This window comes from Lepidochelys olivacea (genome assembly GCF_965140295.1).
Source record: "Lepidochelys olivacea isolate rLepOli2 genome assembly, chromosome: 5".
Lineage (NCBI taxonomy): Eukaryota > Metazoa > Chordata > Testudines > Cheloniidae > Lepidochelys > Lepidochelys olivacea.
Window position 1 is genome coordinate 102,697,440 of NC_140415.1, and position 15,547 is coordinate 102,712,986.

At 40.1% G+C, this 15,547-nt stretch overlaps 1 protein-coding gene across 1 annotated transcript in view; it reads right to left on the minus strand.

Moving 5' to 3' along the window:
- Window positions 1–2,189: 2,189 nt before the first annotated feature.
- The window catches only part of LOC311521029 (histone-arginine methyltransferase CARM1-like), a gene marked incomplete at its 3' end in the record, with an annotated part of 143,550 nt that continues 130,192 nt past the window's right edge, over window positions 2,190–15,547 (minus strand). Inside the window, 3 exon segments of the mRNA XM_084629101.1 lie at window positions 2,190–2,283; window positions 10,416–10,553; window positions 12,947–13,036. Coding sequence (XP_084485227.1) covers window positions 2,190–2,283; window positions 10,416–10,553; window positions 12,947–13,036 — 322 coding nt within the window.

The following is a 15,547-nucleotide window of genomic DNA, read 5'->3' on the forward strand; positions in this document are numbered from 1 at the left end:
ACTAGGGTGATTTACATCAGCTGAGGATCTGGATCTGGGTTTGTATTGAAAATAAAATAAAATACAAAGTCACCAGAATGCTACTGCATATGCTCAAATGCAATGTGTTTGCAGAATTTATATGGGAGGTCTTTTTTGTGCTCCTTGTTTACAGTTCTTGAGTTTGGTTCTCCATTGCCCTGCCTCCTATGCAAAGGAAGTGAGAAATGCTACCAAGTCAAAATGGTAGCATTTTACAGAGCCGAACCTGCGGACACGGCGGGTAAACAAACTGGCCGGCCCGCCAGGGGCTTTCCCTGCACAAGCGGTGGAACAAGTTTGGGAACCACTGGATTAAAGAAATGATGATGACCTGACATTTATTGCCGGGTACTCCCAGGTATTTTAGGTGAATAAAGTTGCAGCCTAATTAAACCACATCCATTGCCTCCTGTCTTTCTTCTGGTATGGGCAGACAATTGCACTCAACAGGGAAAATGTACATGTCAAATGGCAGGTCTGAGGAAATGCAGTTTTTATACCATGGAGATTTGCTTAGAATCACTGCAGGTTTGCCCAAACAATCTATTTATTTAACTGCATTTTAAAGTATACACAAAGTGACCCATTCTTAAAAAGAGAATCTCGAATGTGGTGCATGTATAAAGGAAAGGGAAAATGCCTAAAATTTCACCACACACATAGGACAGCCTGCCTTGAAAAGCTTACAAAGGAGTCATCATGAAGGTCTAATGAATGTGGGAAACACGTAACGAAATAGGGAAACACCATTTCCCATGTGCACCTCTAAAAAGACCCTAGAAAAATCAATTCCACCATTTCTATTAGTCCATCAATTCTTTATGTTCCTGCTGCTGCAGTGTGAATGTGTGACAAGGAGGAAAAGGCAAGGTGGCAACTGCCTCAGAAACCTACCGCTACCTCCTTCCAAAACAGGCTTACAGATTATGGAAGCAGTCCTCCTGAGGATTTGTGGAGTGGGGAGCAGACAGCCAGCATGCTCCAAAGTGAACAGGAAGCCCTTGGAAACAGCGTCATGAAGGAAGGAATGACTGCATGGAGAGGATAGGCAGCTGTGTAGTAACATCTCCCATTACTTCAGTCACTTCTCTTCATACCTACTATGAGTTTAGCTCCCCAAAAGTCGACTACTCCACATGTCCTAAATTACTGTTGCCCTAAGCAGCAGTACTGAAAAAGGGGTGTGGGCCAACTGCAACCTGCCAGGTGCGCTGCAGCTCACACTGCTGCTGCTGTCTGTAGGAATGGACAGGCTGTTATTCCTACAGACTCTGCCTTCTGTGAGAGTTGACGGGCCTGCTTCCTGGCTGTTCTGCTCTCCAGCTGGCAGCTTTTCCCAAAGGGAACTATGCAGCAGAGAGCAGCCCAACAAAAGCCCACTGAACTGGTTGGGGTGGGTGGTTCTTTCCATATGGTTTGTATAGAGGAAGGTGGGTGCTTGGCACCAGCAACTAATTTCAAATGTGTGCCATGCCTCACTGTATATCTCAATGCAGTTGCAGATTTCTCATGATTCACAGTGATGAGTCACGTGGCTGAAAGGTGCAACTGATTCTATGTGTAAATTAGCACCAAAAAATTCATCACCACATTCTGTGTGACAGACTTTCTGTTCTGCTCAGCCACAGCACTGGACGATTAAGGGGCCTGCACATAGTTTCCCCTTGCAATGCTTCAGTAAAACGTACATGTAATACTGCCTAACTATGAGGAGACCTGTATTCAAATTAAAGACAAGAAAATACCACTGTTTGTTAGCTGTGTTACTGGTCTCAAAAAAACAGTATTAGGACTCAACTTTAGTGCTGACATTTTTAGTCTCAACAGAATGTGTGGGAGGAAAGGGGGTTGTTGGCTATATTATTTATTTTTATGGCCTCATTTACAGAGAGTGCACTGACGTTAATTTGTTGCACCTGTTTTAATGGAGAGTTTTTTTAAACCTTGCCTTTTCCTCCTCAGAAAGAAAAGAAGCACAACTGCTGGTAAGTGTATAATGATGAATAAATGCTAACCTATAGCTGTCTCTCCCTAGTATCTGCAAAAATAAATAGTCTGTAATATCAGAAGCATAGCTAGCAAAAGTGATGAATTTCTGACACAAGGTCTCCCCTACCCTATATTTTACTATATTAAAAATGATGATGTATTTTAGCCAAGAACATGTCTTACCTAAAAAATGGATTCTTTAAATCAAGGATGTTACCAGATTTAAAGCCTGTCTGGTCCACCACAGCCACAATCTGAATGTCATAACTCTGTCTGTATCAAAAAATAAAAGTACAAAAAAGACAACATAACTGATCTACAATTATATCGGTAACATATGAAGTCAAATAATGGCATTGTCAGAATACCTAGTGTTTGAGTTGCAAGCATTTGGTATATGCAAAATGCAAGGGGATCAATACTCCGATTTCATACATGCTTGACTAAATTAATTCCTTATTCATAGCCAATGGGTAAAATTTACAAAAGCGCATGGAAGACTTAGGACCCAACATCTAAAACAGGCTGCATAATATGCATTCATTGCAACTGAGGCTGACATTCAACAATGAGTTTTGTTGGCCAAAAATGCAGTAAAGATCATTATTTGATCATTACAATATGCAAGCAGTGTATTTCTTGTGTGATAGTACAAAATAAATGGACAAATAACTTTAGCCACCCAAGTGCAATCATCACCCAGAAATGCATTTTCTGTAGGGACTTGTTACTAGGAAATGGAATTTACACATAAAAATAAGATAAACAGTAAAGATAAGTGCCTCATTTCATAGATCACACTGTTGGTGGCCAGTCCAAAAGCTCAATGTGTGTCCATATTTCTGAATAAAAATCTTACTATTTGTCTCGAGGCAACACCAGTCTGGCTTGTCATTAAGACCCAGGAAATGCTCCAGGCATTCTGCATTTATTATTGTTATTACTACAGGTTTGTTTGCATGTCACAGAACCATCAAGAACCTCACAGAGTCTGTACTTTCCACAAATTTCAAACCAGTTTTGGGGTTCACAGCCCTAATTCAAGTTGGTGAATCACTTTTCAACTTAAACCCTCTTTCTCCCGGTTTGAGTCACTAGTTAATTTTTTTTTTCCGTAGCAGGAGGCTGAGGACAAGACCCAAAGTTGAAGGAATTATTTTTAGATGTTGGCATTTTTTTTTCAGTTTCTACTGCCTTTGGAGATATGCATCTATTTTTGCATCTACATGAAAAAGAATGATTGCCACAGAGGGCTGCTGCCCTGAGCAGGAGACAGAGGACTCTGTGGGAGACTTGGAGGAACCAGCAGCCATGCTGATTGGCCTGGTAGAGGCAGTCCCAGTTGGTCATTTGTGAGGACAGTGTTGTTGTAGCTGTGTTAGTGCCAAGAAATTAGAGAGACAAGGTGGGTGAGGTAACATCTTTTACTGGACCAACCTCTGTTGGAAAGAGTGACAAGTTTTTGAGCTTGCACAGAGCTCAGTGTAAGCTTGAAAGCTTCCCTCTCTTACCAATAGAAGTTGGCCCAATAAAAGATATTACCTCACCCACCTTGTTTCTCTATTAGTGAGGACATCAGATACATGGCTTAATTCAGTCCTGGGCTTCACTGGTATAACCCAAGACAGAGGAAATCTTCCCCTCGGTGGTTGTGGTGGCATAAATTACCCACAACCCCATCTTTGCTAGTGGGCAAATTGCCAACTAGTGCACCCCATAAGTGAGTGAAACCAGACAAGGGGGGAGTATGGTCAGGGCAGATAGGGGATATGTTAGTTCATCTCTTGCTGCTATCAAATGTGCTTTTCGGGGACCATGACTTTGCTTTAAAGCGACTCTCCCCTGGTGGAACCCCCAAGGGAAGGCAGCAGTACAAACACTGTTTCTCTTCTTTCAGAGGCAAGTTTCTTCCTTGAAAGAAGTTTCTTCCTTGGGTACAGCAGCCCTTGCTGGTACAGCGAGTGCAATTTGTACTCCTTTAAAGAATTAGGGTAAATTGAGCCCTCAGAATGTTGCCCAGCTGAACAGAAAGACTGGAGAGAAATAGTGCCATGTGAATAGTCCAGACCGACTGTGTGCAGTGATAGACCAGAGATAAAATGGTGGCAACGATGGCAGGGGGTATCTGCCCCATGACTGAGGGGGGTATTCAGACTGGAAATCAGGAGAAAATTTTTAAATCAGATAAAATAAGGTGGACACTGAGCCAACGAGGATTAAGCACCTAGCAGATGGTTGATCTAAGAGCAACCTTTTAAGGACATATGAGAAAAGTACTGAAATGGTACCCAGGGCCATTCCTTGTAGATAGTTATCAAAGCCATGTTAAGTAGACTACAAGTTAACATGTAGGCCTGTTTTGTTAGAGGATTAAGAATAGATAATAATTGTATTTGTCTGTGTTTACCTATATCTTGTTAGAAATTAACAATGTAACCAGATTAGTTTGTGGATGCTAATTCCCTTTCATGTCTTAATTACACTATATTATGCATGCAGATGGTTCAGTTAACCTTAAGATCAAGATGTAAGATATTGAAGGAAATAATATTACTTACATTGTCTTCAGCTTAAATTGTCTATGCGATAATAAAATGCCTTGATAGTTTGAATAGCTAATTGCCTTATGTTAATTAACACTACTAGTGTACCTGTGTATACATAGGAAATAGAAGTTTAGCTTTAAAGCAACATACACTGCCTCTCTTCATCTGGTAAGGCACTTGCTGTGATGTCTGCTGTCAAGAGGCTATCAGCCTGCTAGAGAACTATAATGGAAGCTTAGGGTCTGATCCTGTTTTAACTCAGATCTGCTTACATTTTGTCAGGGGAAGTTCAAGCTGCAAGACTGAGGTCTTCATGTCTACTCTAGATTAGCCCTGCAATTTCTTATGGAAGAATCTGAACAAACTCTACACACAGACTGCCTATTGGACTGATTCTGGAAGGACTTTTACAAATCCGCAGGTTCACCATCTGTGTATGAAACAGACCTAAGAACTTTATTCATATCTATATATACACATAATGATCTTTCAACCATAGTAACTCTCTTTCTTTTCTTGTTTAATAAATCGTAGATTTAGCTAATAAGAATTGGTATAAACGTGTATTTGGGTAAGATCTGAAATATTCATTGACCTGGTGGATAATGTGTCCGATCTCTTGGGGTTGGTAGAACTTTATATATGGTGAATAAGGTTTTAAATAAATCTCAATATATAGACTTGGCTGTCTGGGTGGGAGCCAAAGGCAGGATTGCTTAAAGGTACTGGCTTGGTGAATCTAATTATAAGAATAAACCAGCAGTTTATTTGGGGATCATCTTCCCTATTCTTTGCAGTTTGTCCTGATTGAGCATTCTCAGTATAGCCCCTCCGGTGACCACAGTCACAAAGGCATACATTTTTAATGGTGAAAGCTATTCACCATTGGACCAATTTACCAAGGGTTGTGGTGGATTCTCCATCATGACAATTTTTAAACCAAGATTGGATGTTTTTCTAAAATATTTGCTCTAGGAATTATTTTAGGGGAGTTCTATGGCCTGTGTTATACAGGAGGTCAGACTAGATGGTCACAATGGTCCCTTCTAGCCTTGGACTCTATGAACTCTATGCAGTCCTTGATTGCTTCTGGCTTCCCAGAGAGCAGAGGTGGAAAAAGTGCCTTAATACGTTTTTGGTTGGCAAGAAGGTTTGACCTTTCCTTTTGCCTGCAAACTTTCCAATTATGTATGCTTTGGTAACCTCCACAATGGATAATTACAATGCATTGTACATGACAGTATCTTTCACAACCATTCTGAAACTTTGTCTAGTGCAGAATGTGGTTGCCTGCTCTCCCCCACATGGAACAGATTACATTGACGCTCCATGGACTGCCCTGGCTTCCACTTCATTACCTGATGCTATTCAATATGTTGCTTTTAACGTATAAAGTCCTGTATCATTTGGGTCATGTAAATCTTCAAGACCACCTCTCTGTGAAGCTGAAATCAGTACCCTTTAGCAACCAGTCTCTATTTTTGTATGTGTTGGTGCTATACACAGGGCACCCTCATTAGTCTAGCAGGGACAGTTTATTGACTCTAGGGCACATTGAAGTCCATCATTATCAATTTACTCATGCTCTTCCTGAGGGGGTAATTTGAGAGGAGTGATCTAAATTTCTATGGAGTTGGGAAGTTCTTTATTATTGTCAGTTGATAATGGTTCAATTGGTATATGCGTATGATTTTATATTTATTTTCTGCAGGATGGATTGATTTGGATTCGCCTTTTATGATGAGATTACTGGTTCTGTGGATGAAGGGAAAGCAGTGGATGTATTGTTTCTTGACTTTAGCAAAGCTTTTGACACGGTCTCCCACAGTATTCTTGTCAGCAAGTTAAGGAAGTATGGGCTGGATGAATGCACTATAAGGTGGGTAGAAAGCTGGCTAGATTGTCGGGCTCAACGGGTAGTGATCAATGGCTCCATGTCTAGTTGGCAGCCGGTAACAAGTGGAGTGCCCCAAGGGTCGGTCCTGGGGCAGGTTTTGTTCAATATCTTCATAAATGATCTGGAGGATGGTGTGGATTGCACTCTCAGCAAATTTGCGGATGATACTAAACTGGGAGGAGTGGTAGATACGCTGGAGGGGAGGGATAGGATACAGAAGGACCTAGACAAATTGGAGGATTGGGCCAAAAGAAATCTGATGAGGTTCAATAAGGATAAGTGCAGGGTCCTGCACTTAGGACGGAAGAACCCTATGCACAGCTACAGACTAGGGACCGAATGGCTAGGCAGCAGTTCTGCGGAAAAGGACCTAGGGGTGACAGTGGACGAGAAGCTGGATATGAGTCAGCAGTGTGCCCTTGTTGCCAAGAAGGCCAATGGCATTTTGGGATGTATAAGTAGGGGCATAGCGAGCAGATCGAGGGACGTGATCGTTCCCCTCTATTCGACATTGGTGAGGCCTCATCTGGAGTACTGTGTCCAGTTTTGGGCCCCACACTTCAAGAAGGATGTGGATAAATTGGAGAGAGTCCAGCGAAGGGCAACAAAAATGATTAGGGGTCTGGAACACATGACTTATGAGGAGAGGCTGAGGGAGCTGGGATTGTTTAGCCTGCAGAAGAGAAGAATGAGGGGGGATTTGATAGCTGCTTTCAACTACCTGAAAGGGGGTTCCAAAGAGGATGGCTCTAGACTGTTCTCAATGGTAGCAGATGACAGAACGAGGAGTAATGGTCTCAAGTTGCAGTGGGGGAGGTTTAGATTGGATATTAGGAAAAACTTTTTCACTAAGAGGGTGGTGAAACACTGGAATGCGTTACCTAGGGAGGTGGTAGAATCTCCTTCCTTAGAGGTTTTTAAGGTCAGGCTTGACAAAGCCCTGGCTGGGATGATTTAACTGGGAATTGGTCCTGCTTCGAGCAGGGGGTTGGACTAGATGACCTTCTGGGGTCCCTTCCAACCCTGATATTCTATGATTCTATGATTTAAATCATCAATTTTAATCTTGGTTTGCATTTATAGTTTTTAGTTATTTTACCAAAGAAAGGTTCATTCTCACTGGTTGGTAATCATTAAAGTATGTTGATTTGCAATCAAATTTAGCCTTTAAACTAAATTTGGTACTTCTTTTTGCTAACCACGAAGATATAGTGTATCTATACACATTTATTTAAACACATACACATATATATATTATATATACACACACATTCACATTATTAATTTTTACAGTTTTTATTGTTAGGAAACAGTGAATGAGGCATTTCTTATCTACTTGATGATTTTTGTACTAAATTCCAATTTTCATCCAAATGCATCTATTAAATCCTATTAAAAATGTACAAAACCAGCATTTTAAAATTATTTTTCAGTAATTAAATAAACCAGCCTTAAATGTGCTGGATACATAAGAACAAAACTAAGTTTATCAAAACTTATTTGCATTTCAAACTGATTATTAAACGAAGGAAGAATTAACTGTAGTTAGTGAGTTGACAGATTGTTTCTGGTCACCATGTGCCATATTTACAAAGGCATTTAGGCACATACATATGTTAAATAGGTGCTAGTGGTATTTTCCTAACTGCCTAACCTGCTTATGTGCTTTTGAAAATTCAGCTAGTCACTTATCTACATCTTTAGGCACCTAAATATCTTTGAAAATCTAGTTTCGTGGCCTTCAAATTTTTAGAATTAATAAATCTCATCTTCTCCCACCAGGCTTTTATTCACAGACTGGAAGAAGAAAATAAGCTTTCCTGCTTTTTCAGCTCCCAGTCAGTTTCTCAACTTTGAATGAACTAGTCCAAATGAAGAAAAAGATATTCTCTCTGCACCTGCAAGTTACCATGAAACCAAAAGTAATTGAGGTAAAAAACTCTTTGGCCTAACAGAAACTGGAAGTACTTAAATTTGGAAAAATGTAAAATATCATCATTTGCTCTATTGTAAAGACTGAAACAATACAGAAACTTAATGCAGTATATGATACTGTGACCTATATAAAGTTTGAGTGGACCTCTAAATTTAAAATGTTTTCTTCCTGATTCTGTATATAATTGAAAAAGAAGCACCCTTGAACTCATTACATTTTGAGGGAAGCTCATTGATGCATCAGACTTTTAAAAATTATTTGAATGACTTTATTAGATTATAGTGAATTTTGGACTTAACATAGGTTGTCAATTGAAAACAGGTTTATTTTCAAAAAGAAATATCTGTTTAATGTAAATAAAAGCATGTGACTTTTTTTCTTTTTTTAAATCATGGATTTTTATCCACCCTGATTTGCACACACTAAATAGCCAATCACAAGCACGTGTATAAACAGAGTGGGTGTGGATAGGCTTTCAGACACCATAGTGACAGGTCTGTATAAAAAACTAAATAGATAAAAAGAATCAGTTTTAAGGATTCGCTAAGTGTCAAGTTTGCTTCTACCTATACTTTCATCTAATCTTTGCCATCAATATAAAACCCAGTCCTTAAATCCTTAATCCAGCAAACCTACCAATGAAGTTGGGCCAAAAATCCATCAAAGAAAGCCAAGATACACTGGAACTTCCAGAAAGCTTACTACAGTTCATTTGCCAAGGCAGAATTGGAAGGAAGAATATAGTACTACGTAATTATAGTAGCGGCTGTGTGGTCACTTTGTGCAGCACACTGGTTCTCTCTCTACACATTTAGTAACTGATACTTTTTACTTTTGAAAGGGACGTATTGTGACTTGTGTGATTTATCTCCTTTAAGGAGAGCTCCTAATCCAAAAGCTTGCAAACTGGAAAAAGTCCCACGTTGGGCATTTATTGCAGGTGTGAATGAAGTGCTTTGTGAGTGCTTCTACCAGTTTTGACCTTATGAGAACTCTCTGAACTCATAAGGCACATATCCAGAGCCAAACAACAACAAAATGATTCACATTTCTATATTTGCTTTCAATTACAAGCACACATGCAGGTGTGCTAGATTGAAATGAATCAGCTGTGCAAACCAGTCTCTTCAGGGAATGTTTTCACAGCAGAGCATAAGGGTGATACTTCTCAACTCCCATTGACAGCAAAAGAGTAGGAATGCAGCTTACTAACTCTGTACTGACAAAAATGTACTCCTTAGAGAACCATCCTCTTCACTAGCCACACTAAAAGGGGAAAGTTGTGTCTCAGTGATACAGGAGTAGTGTCGTAAACAGGGAAAAGTGTGTCCATAGGAAATCCTTTTCAGAAGTGAAAATTAGCAAGGATATAGCACCACCTCCACTTTACTTGTCCCTAACACAAGATTCACTAAGGGGAAAAAATACAAACATTCAAAATCTGCAGAGGAAAAATGTTGCACTGAAAAAATGAGGGTGATGAATGCACAATGAGATATCTCAAAAACCACTGACGAACTGGGACAGCTGTGCACTTCAAACCAAAGAAAATGCTGCTTCTGACAATGTTTTTCCTTCCATGAAAATCAATTTTGCTGTGTAAATTTGGGATTGTGTGGACAGACAGATGCTTATAGGCATTGAAAGCTGATCTGATCTTTAAATTGGTTGATAAATCAAGTCATTTGGCAGATGTACATTGAGCTAGTAGTTTTTCCAACCTCCCCATGATACATGGAAATACTCCTTCCACATTTTGGCAAGACATGTTTCCTCTGGGCACCACAATGAAGGGTGAATTTATACCCTACAGTCTTGGATGCAGAGATGCGAAGCACTAAAACAGACCCTGTGCAGCTTGACTTTTCCATTTCCCCAGCTTGCTAAACTGTATATCTGCATCCCTGATTTTACCTCGTCCAGTCTCTATGCTACTAACTTCCCCAATGGGTGCAGCATTTTGGAGAACCTCAGCAACAGAGGCACACCACAATGAGAAGTCTCCTGGAGTTGCTTTACCACTTACCGTTTATTCGCTACAAACAGGACTTTCCCTGAGAGAGTTTCCCCTTCTTTCGCAAAGAGGGGAGTCTGAAGGAGGCAGCGTACTTGATACCAGTGAGTTAAAGGTTCCGTCGGAGCAGTTGACAACCAAACAGTTACCCTAAAAAAAAAAAAAAATACATAGGCTCCTTCTCATTTGCTCTGTTAGAAAGCAACACAATTTTGGAAGGGAATTTATGAATGATGGGTCCCATAACTGTCTGTTATATACTTTAAGCTACTTATGAACCAGTTGTGCAAAATGCTAAATTCCTGATTTACAAGTGTCACTGATTTACCTCCATACCTCTTACCTTCTCACATCTAGTATGACAGACCCATATAATTAAGGTTCAATTCTGCATCTGAAGGATGTGAAATGGGCAGCCATGCATCAGGGCATACATACTCAGCAGGTTTGCAGGCAGAAACTGAATTAAAAAGTACTTGATAGCTGCCCTAAGGCCTCCAACTTCTCCTCCAGAAGTAACATCACAGCTGGGCTTCACGTAGTCCTGCTGGGAAGAAGACTATTGCCTTCTACTGTCAGATAAGTGCTATTTTTCTAATCTGAGGGACTTTCTTCCCATTTCCCTTCTCACTGAAACAGCATTTTGTAAAACAGCTCCCTGGAAAGCCATGCAACGAATATTGAAAGAAAAAAAGGGAGAGGGCCATTTCGTTTTTCTATCAGGGAAAATTGGAAAGATTATTATTGATTATAGTTTGTCTCAGTGGGAACAGCAGGAAGGACAGGAAAGATAGAATGAAAAAGGAATTCATTTATTCCTCCAGTCCTCTTTCCTTCATTCATAAACTATTATTAGTCAGTGGACACTATTCCTTGTGTTAAAAAGCCAGAGGAAATGTGTGTTAAACTTGCACAGTGACTAGTCCTGAAGGGATCCTATTTGATTTTTGTTGTCGTTTTTAAAACTTTAAAATATCCATCTGCCTTCAAAGAACAATCAAAAATCTGGGGATTTGGTCCATGATGAAGGCAAGGCTTCAAATGTAACAACTCATGTGTCTATTCTAACCTGTACTGTGTTTGTAATCCTGGTATCTGCACACCTAGCCAATGTCGATTCAAAACAGATGCTCCCTACAGGACCAGTATTCTCTACTCTCTCTATTTCCAGGAAGTAAGATGTCCATTTCTCCCCCATCTTCCCTCTGTTTTTTTTTTAATCTAATTAAGGGAAATGATGGCAAAGAGATGGGATTGTCCTGAAAGTAGTAAAGTTTGTGGTCTTTCCTTTTTACTGTGGCAAGGAGTTCCCCTGCAGAGGACCACCCACTGAGAATGTCCTGTTTCCAGCTTTCATGCCTCTGGCCAATGAGATTTCCATAAGTCTCGAAGGAGCCTGTGGTTGTAAAGATAGGGGCAGCCTGTGAGATATCCCCCGTCCAGCCCATTGAGAGCTCTGAATACTAAGAACAGGAATTTAAACATTATTCGATATTTAAACAGTTATCTGATGCAGTGATCAAAGTCCCACTCTTGTCAGCCTATGTTGGTCAGCAGACAGGCTGCTGCATTCTACACCAAAATGGACGCTTCTTTGGTTGATATGTTTCAATCAGCTCCCACATAGCTGGAAACTTTCTCTGCTGCTTTGTGCCACGTGGGGCTAAAGACAGGCTCTATTCCGAATCCGCTTGCCAGTAAAATTCAAGTTATACAGTAAACTACTACTTTAAAAAAAAAAGAGAGAAAAAGAAAAAAGAGAATGTAATGTTATTAGAAAAACCCTTACTCGGTGAGCCTTATATCAGGGGCCGATGAAGGGTATTTATCAATAAAGACAAAAAGAAAATCAAATAATTAAAGACTTAGCTTCCCAGGGTCTGGTAATAATTCTTTGTTTCCTGAAGATGTGTCCAATTCTTATCAAGTTATTTAATATAAAAGAAAAATCTCTCTCCCTCACCCCCTCATAGGACATGCTTTTCTGTTAGACTGAGGGTGACATTCTCTCTGATGTGGAGAAGTTTACTCTTCTTTTCCCCGGTGCAGCTCCACCACTTACTTTCCAGAATAGTAAGTAGCACCACCACGCACAGCAGGTTCCAGCTGCTCTCTTGAGATGCCTCTGGCCCCCCAAGCAAGCCCAAGCCCAAAGTGAACAATCACAGCACATGTTCCTGTTCTTCCCCATAACACTGAACAGTTACACTCAAATAGGGCAGTAATCAAGGAGTTGGTTTTGTGCAGAAAGATATGGGGATGACACCTAAGAGAAAAAATACTGAAACATCCCAAACTATCACAATTCCTGAACATACCCCACATAAGGTAACAGCAAACAACCCCAACCCACAAACTGCTGGAGGCAAGAATGTCAATGCTGTGTTGTCATTCTCATGGTTGCTACCTCAAGAAGGCATTACCTACTGGGAATAATATGACAAGTTCAACATTAAAGTAAGATCACACCTTCCTGCATGAATAAGGAGGTAATTTTTTCTGTGTTTAATGTTTCATGGGAATGATTAAAAAAATATACATACAGTGATCCCACAAATGCCACGTCAAACCAAAAAGCCAGGCCGTGGATTAGTCCGGACTGCATCATCTGGAAAACGAAGGGGATTTCCACTCTGCAGGAGGAAAACTAGAATGTTGCCAGGTTAACATACAAACATAGTTCAGACAAAATTCCAACAGAAACATTCTACTGAAATGTGTCTGGTGGTGTTTTCCACACCTTTACCACAACAATTTGTGCTTGAATTGTCACATGCCAGATAAAATCAGTTTAAAAAAATTACACTGGATAATTTTTTTTACGTCATTTAGAAACATTTGGCTTGATTTTCAGAAATGCTGAACAACTGCAATTCCTAATGAAAAATCCAAGTGCTCAGCAACTCTAAAGTTAGGCCATTAGCTGTTCTGTATGCACTCTGCAGCTTAAACCTGGGCTACTGCATTTTGGGTCAATAATCTAGACTACTGTGAGTACAGGGGGTGGGTGGGAGAGTCTTTTGTTTTTTAATATAAGGGATGCTCAAATACGGTTTTACAAACATAAGTCGGTTAAATTTTTAACAGTAGCTGCAGAAATTCACTTCTCAGAAGCAATAAATCCAGAATAACGACAGCGAGCTATTTGTAGGATTATATAACACCTGCAATGGTCCGTGGTACTTTTAAAAGAAAAACAAGTGATGTGTGTGTGCGCATGTATGTACACATGTGAGAGATTCTCTGTACCTTCTCTCTTTTTCCCCACGATTAACACAGTTAGAGTTTTAAATAATGTTTCAAATTCAACCACTGCCATATTTCTCAAAACTTTCATTAAAAATCTAGATGGGAAAGCTCTTCACCTACTATTAAAGGCAACAATCTTAAAAAGATTTAAGCATGTGCTTGACTTTAAGCATATAAGTGGATTCCTTGGGGATCTTTACCATTCCACCAAGACAGCCACTGAAAGTGGAACAGAAGAGACATGCATTCCCATCCCTTCTAAAATCTCTTACAGCAGAGTCAGCATTGACCAGAAATCCAATTTTTTGTAAGGAATATGAACTCAACCTTCTAAATAAAGCTGATCAAAAAATTAAATTTCTATCCTGCTGAAAATTCTGATATTTCAACATCTTTTTCCCATCTCAAATCAGGACAAAAAGTCAAAATATCAAAACTTGTTCTGAAAAAATATTGTAAAATGTTTTGGAAAATAAATTAAAAAATGTTGAAATGCTTCATTTCAGCTTTTCAATTAAAACTAAACATTTCATCACTCCCCCGCTGAAGTGTGACATTTTGAGTTGAGTCAATATTAACCTGTGCATCTGCCCGAGCCATGGGACTTCCAGGATGCGATGGCAACTCAGTGCACAGACAGACTGTAGTGCCTCATGGGACGTATAGTCTGTCTGGAGAGCAGGTTCCACAGAAAAGAATGGGGCCATGAGAGACCTGGAACTACAACTCCCAAGGGGCCCTCAGTAGTGCAGGCAGATGCAGAGATTAAGGTTGACCTGAAACATAATGTTTAAATTTTACTGACAGAAAACTCCACTAAAAATCTATCTTTTCCTGCAGAAAAACTTCTATTTAGATTGGGGTCATATTTCCTGCAAGAAAATATTTTGTTAGAATTTTTTTTCAAACAGCTTTACTCCTGAGCCACAGGCAAGAATGCTGCTAATTAAGCCAACAGGCAGAAGAATATTACTTCACTTCACCTCCAGGATTATCACTAAGTAAGGCAGTACTTCTGGGAATAACATATCATTGGCTAAATAGCTGCACTCAAATCTCTGCCATTCCTAGGAATATGAACCATAAAACTAACACTTGGAAGGAATGGTAATAATCAAAATAGTGATGTTCACCAGTTTAGAGGAAGCTGTGGATAGCATACTTAAATATTTCTTGTGAAACTCACTGAAGCAAGCCAGCATACTAACCAGGTGAAATGGGGAAGCAATTCTCTCTCACTAGACCATGCTATTGTGCCATAAAATACAATTGACTGCAACTCCTAGTAGAACTATAGGAGGTCTGAATTTCACTCAAAAGAGCCTGGCAGATGTGTGTTGGGAGTCTGTGTGTGTCTGTAGTTCCTGTGGTGTTCCCTGGAAGAGACCCTAAAGTTCTCCCATTCCGGTAGGGTACACCTCATTCCCGTCACGTGCCTAGGGGCTGTCAAGCTGCACAGTGGCCTAAAGTTTTAGGGGGAAATCCTCAACGAAAAGTTTAGAGGCAGGCGGCTGCCAAGGAGGCACCATTAGGAAGTTAAGAAGGTGCAGCTGAGCCTTTTTAGTCTGAATAATTTAAAGAAGAGAGTTAAGAGTTACTCCAAGAAAGGAGAGGGATATGCAGGACAGGGGGGTTTGTGATGATGCTACCAAGTCAAATGGGGATTGGAATCTTTCACGGTATGTAGAATGCACAGTGGGGCTTGGTCTATCACCAGGATGAAAAGGGCTCCTGCAAATAGTCTACAGAGAAACAACTGCTCCCTGGTATACAGATGATGTCTTTCTATATTGAACTTGCTTGACCCAATCTCTCTCTCTCTTTGCAGGAATGAAAACATATACAAAGACTACTCCACCAATGCCTTTTACAATTAATTAAAGCCAAACAGCAAC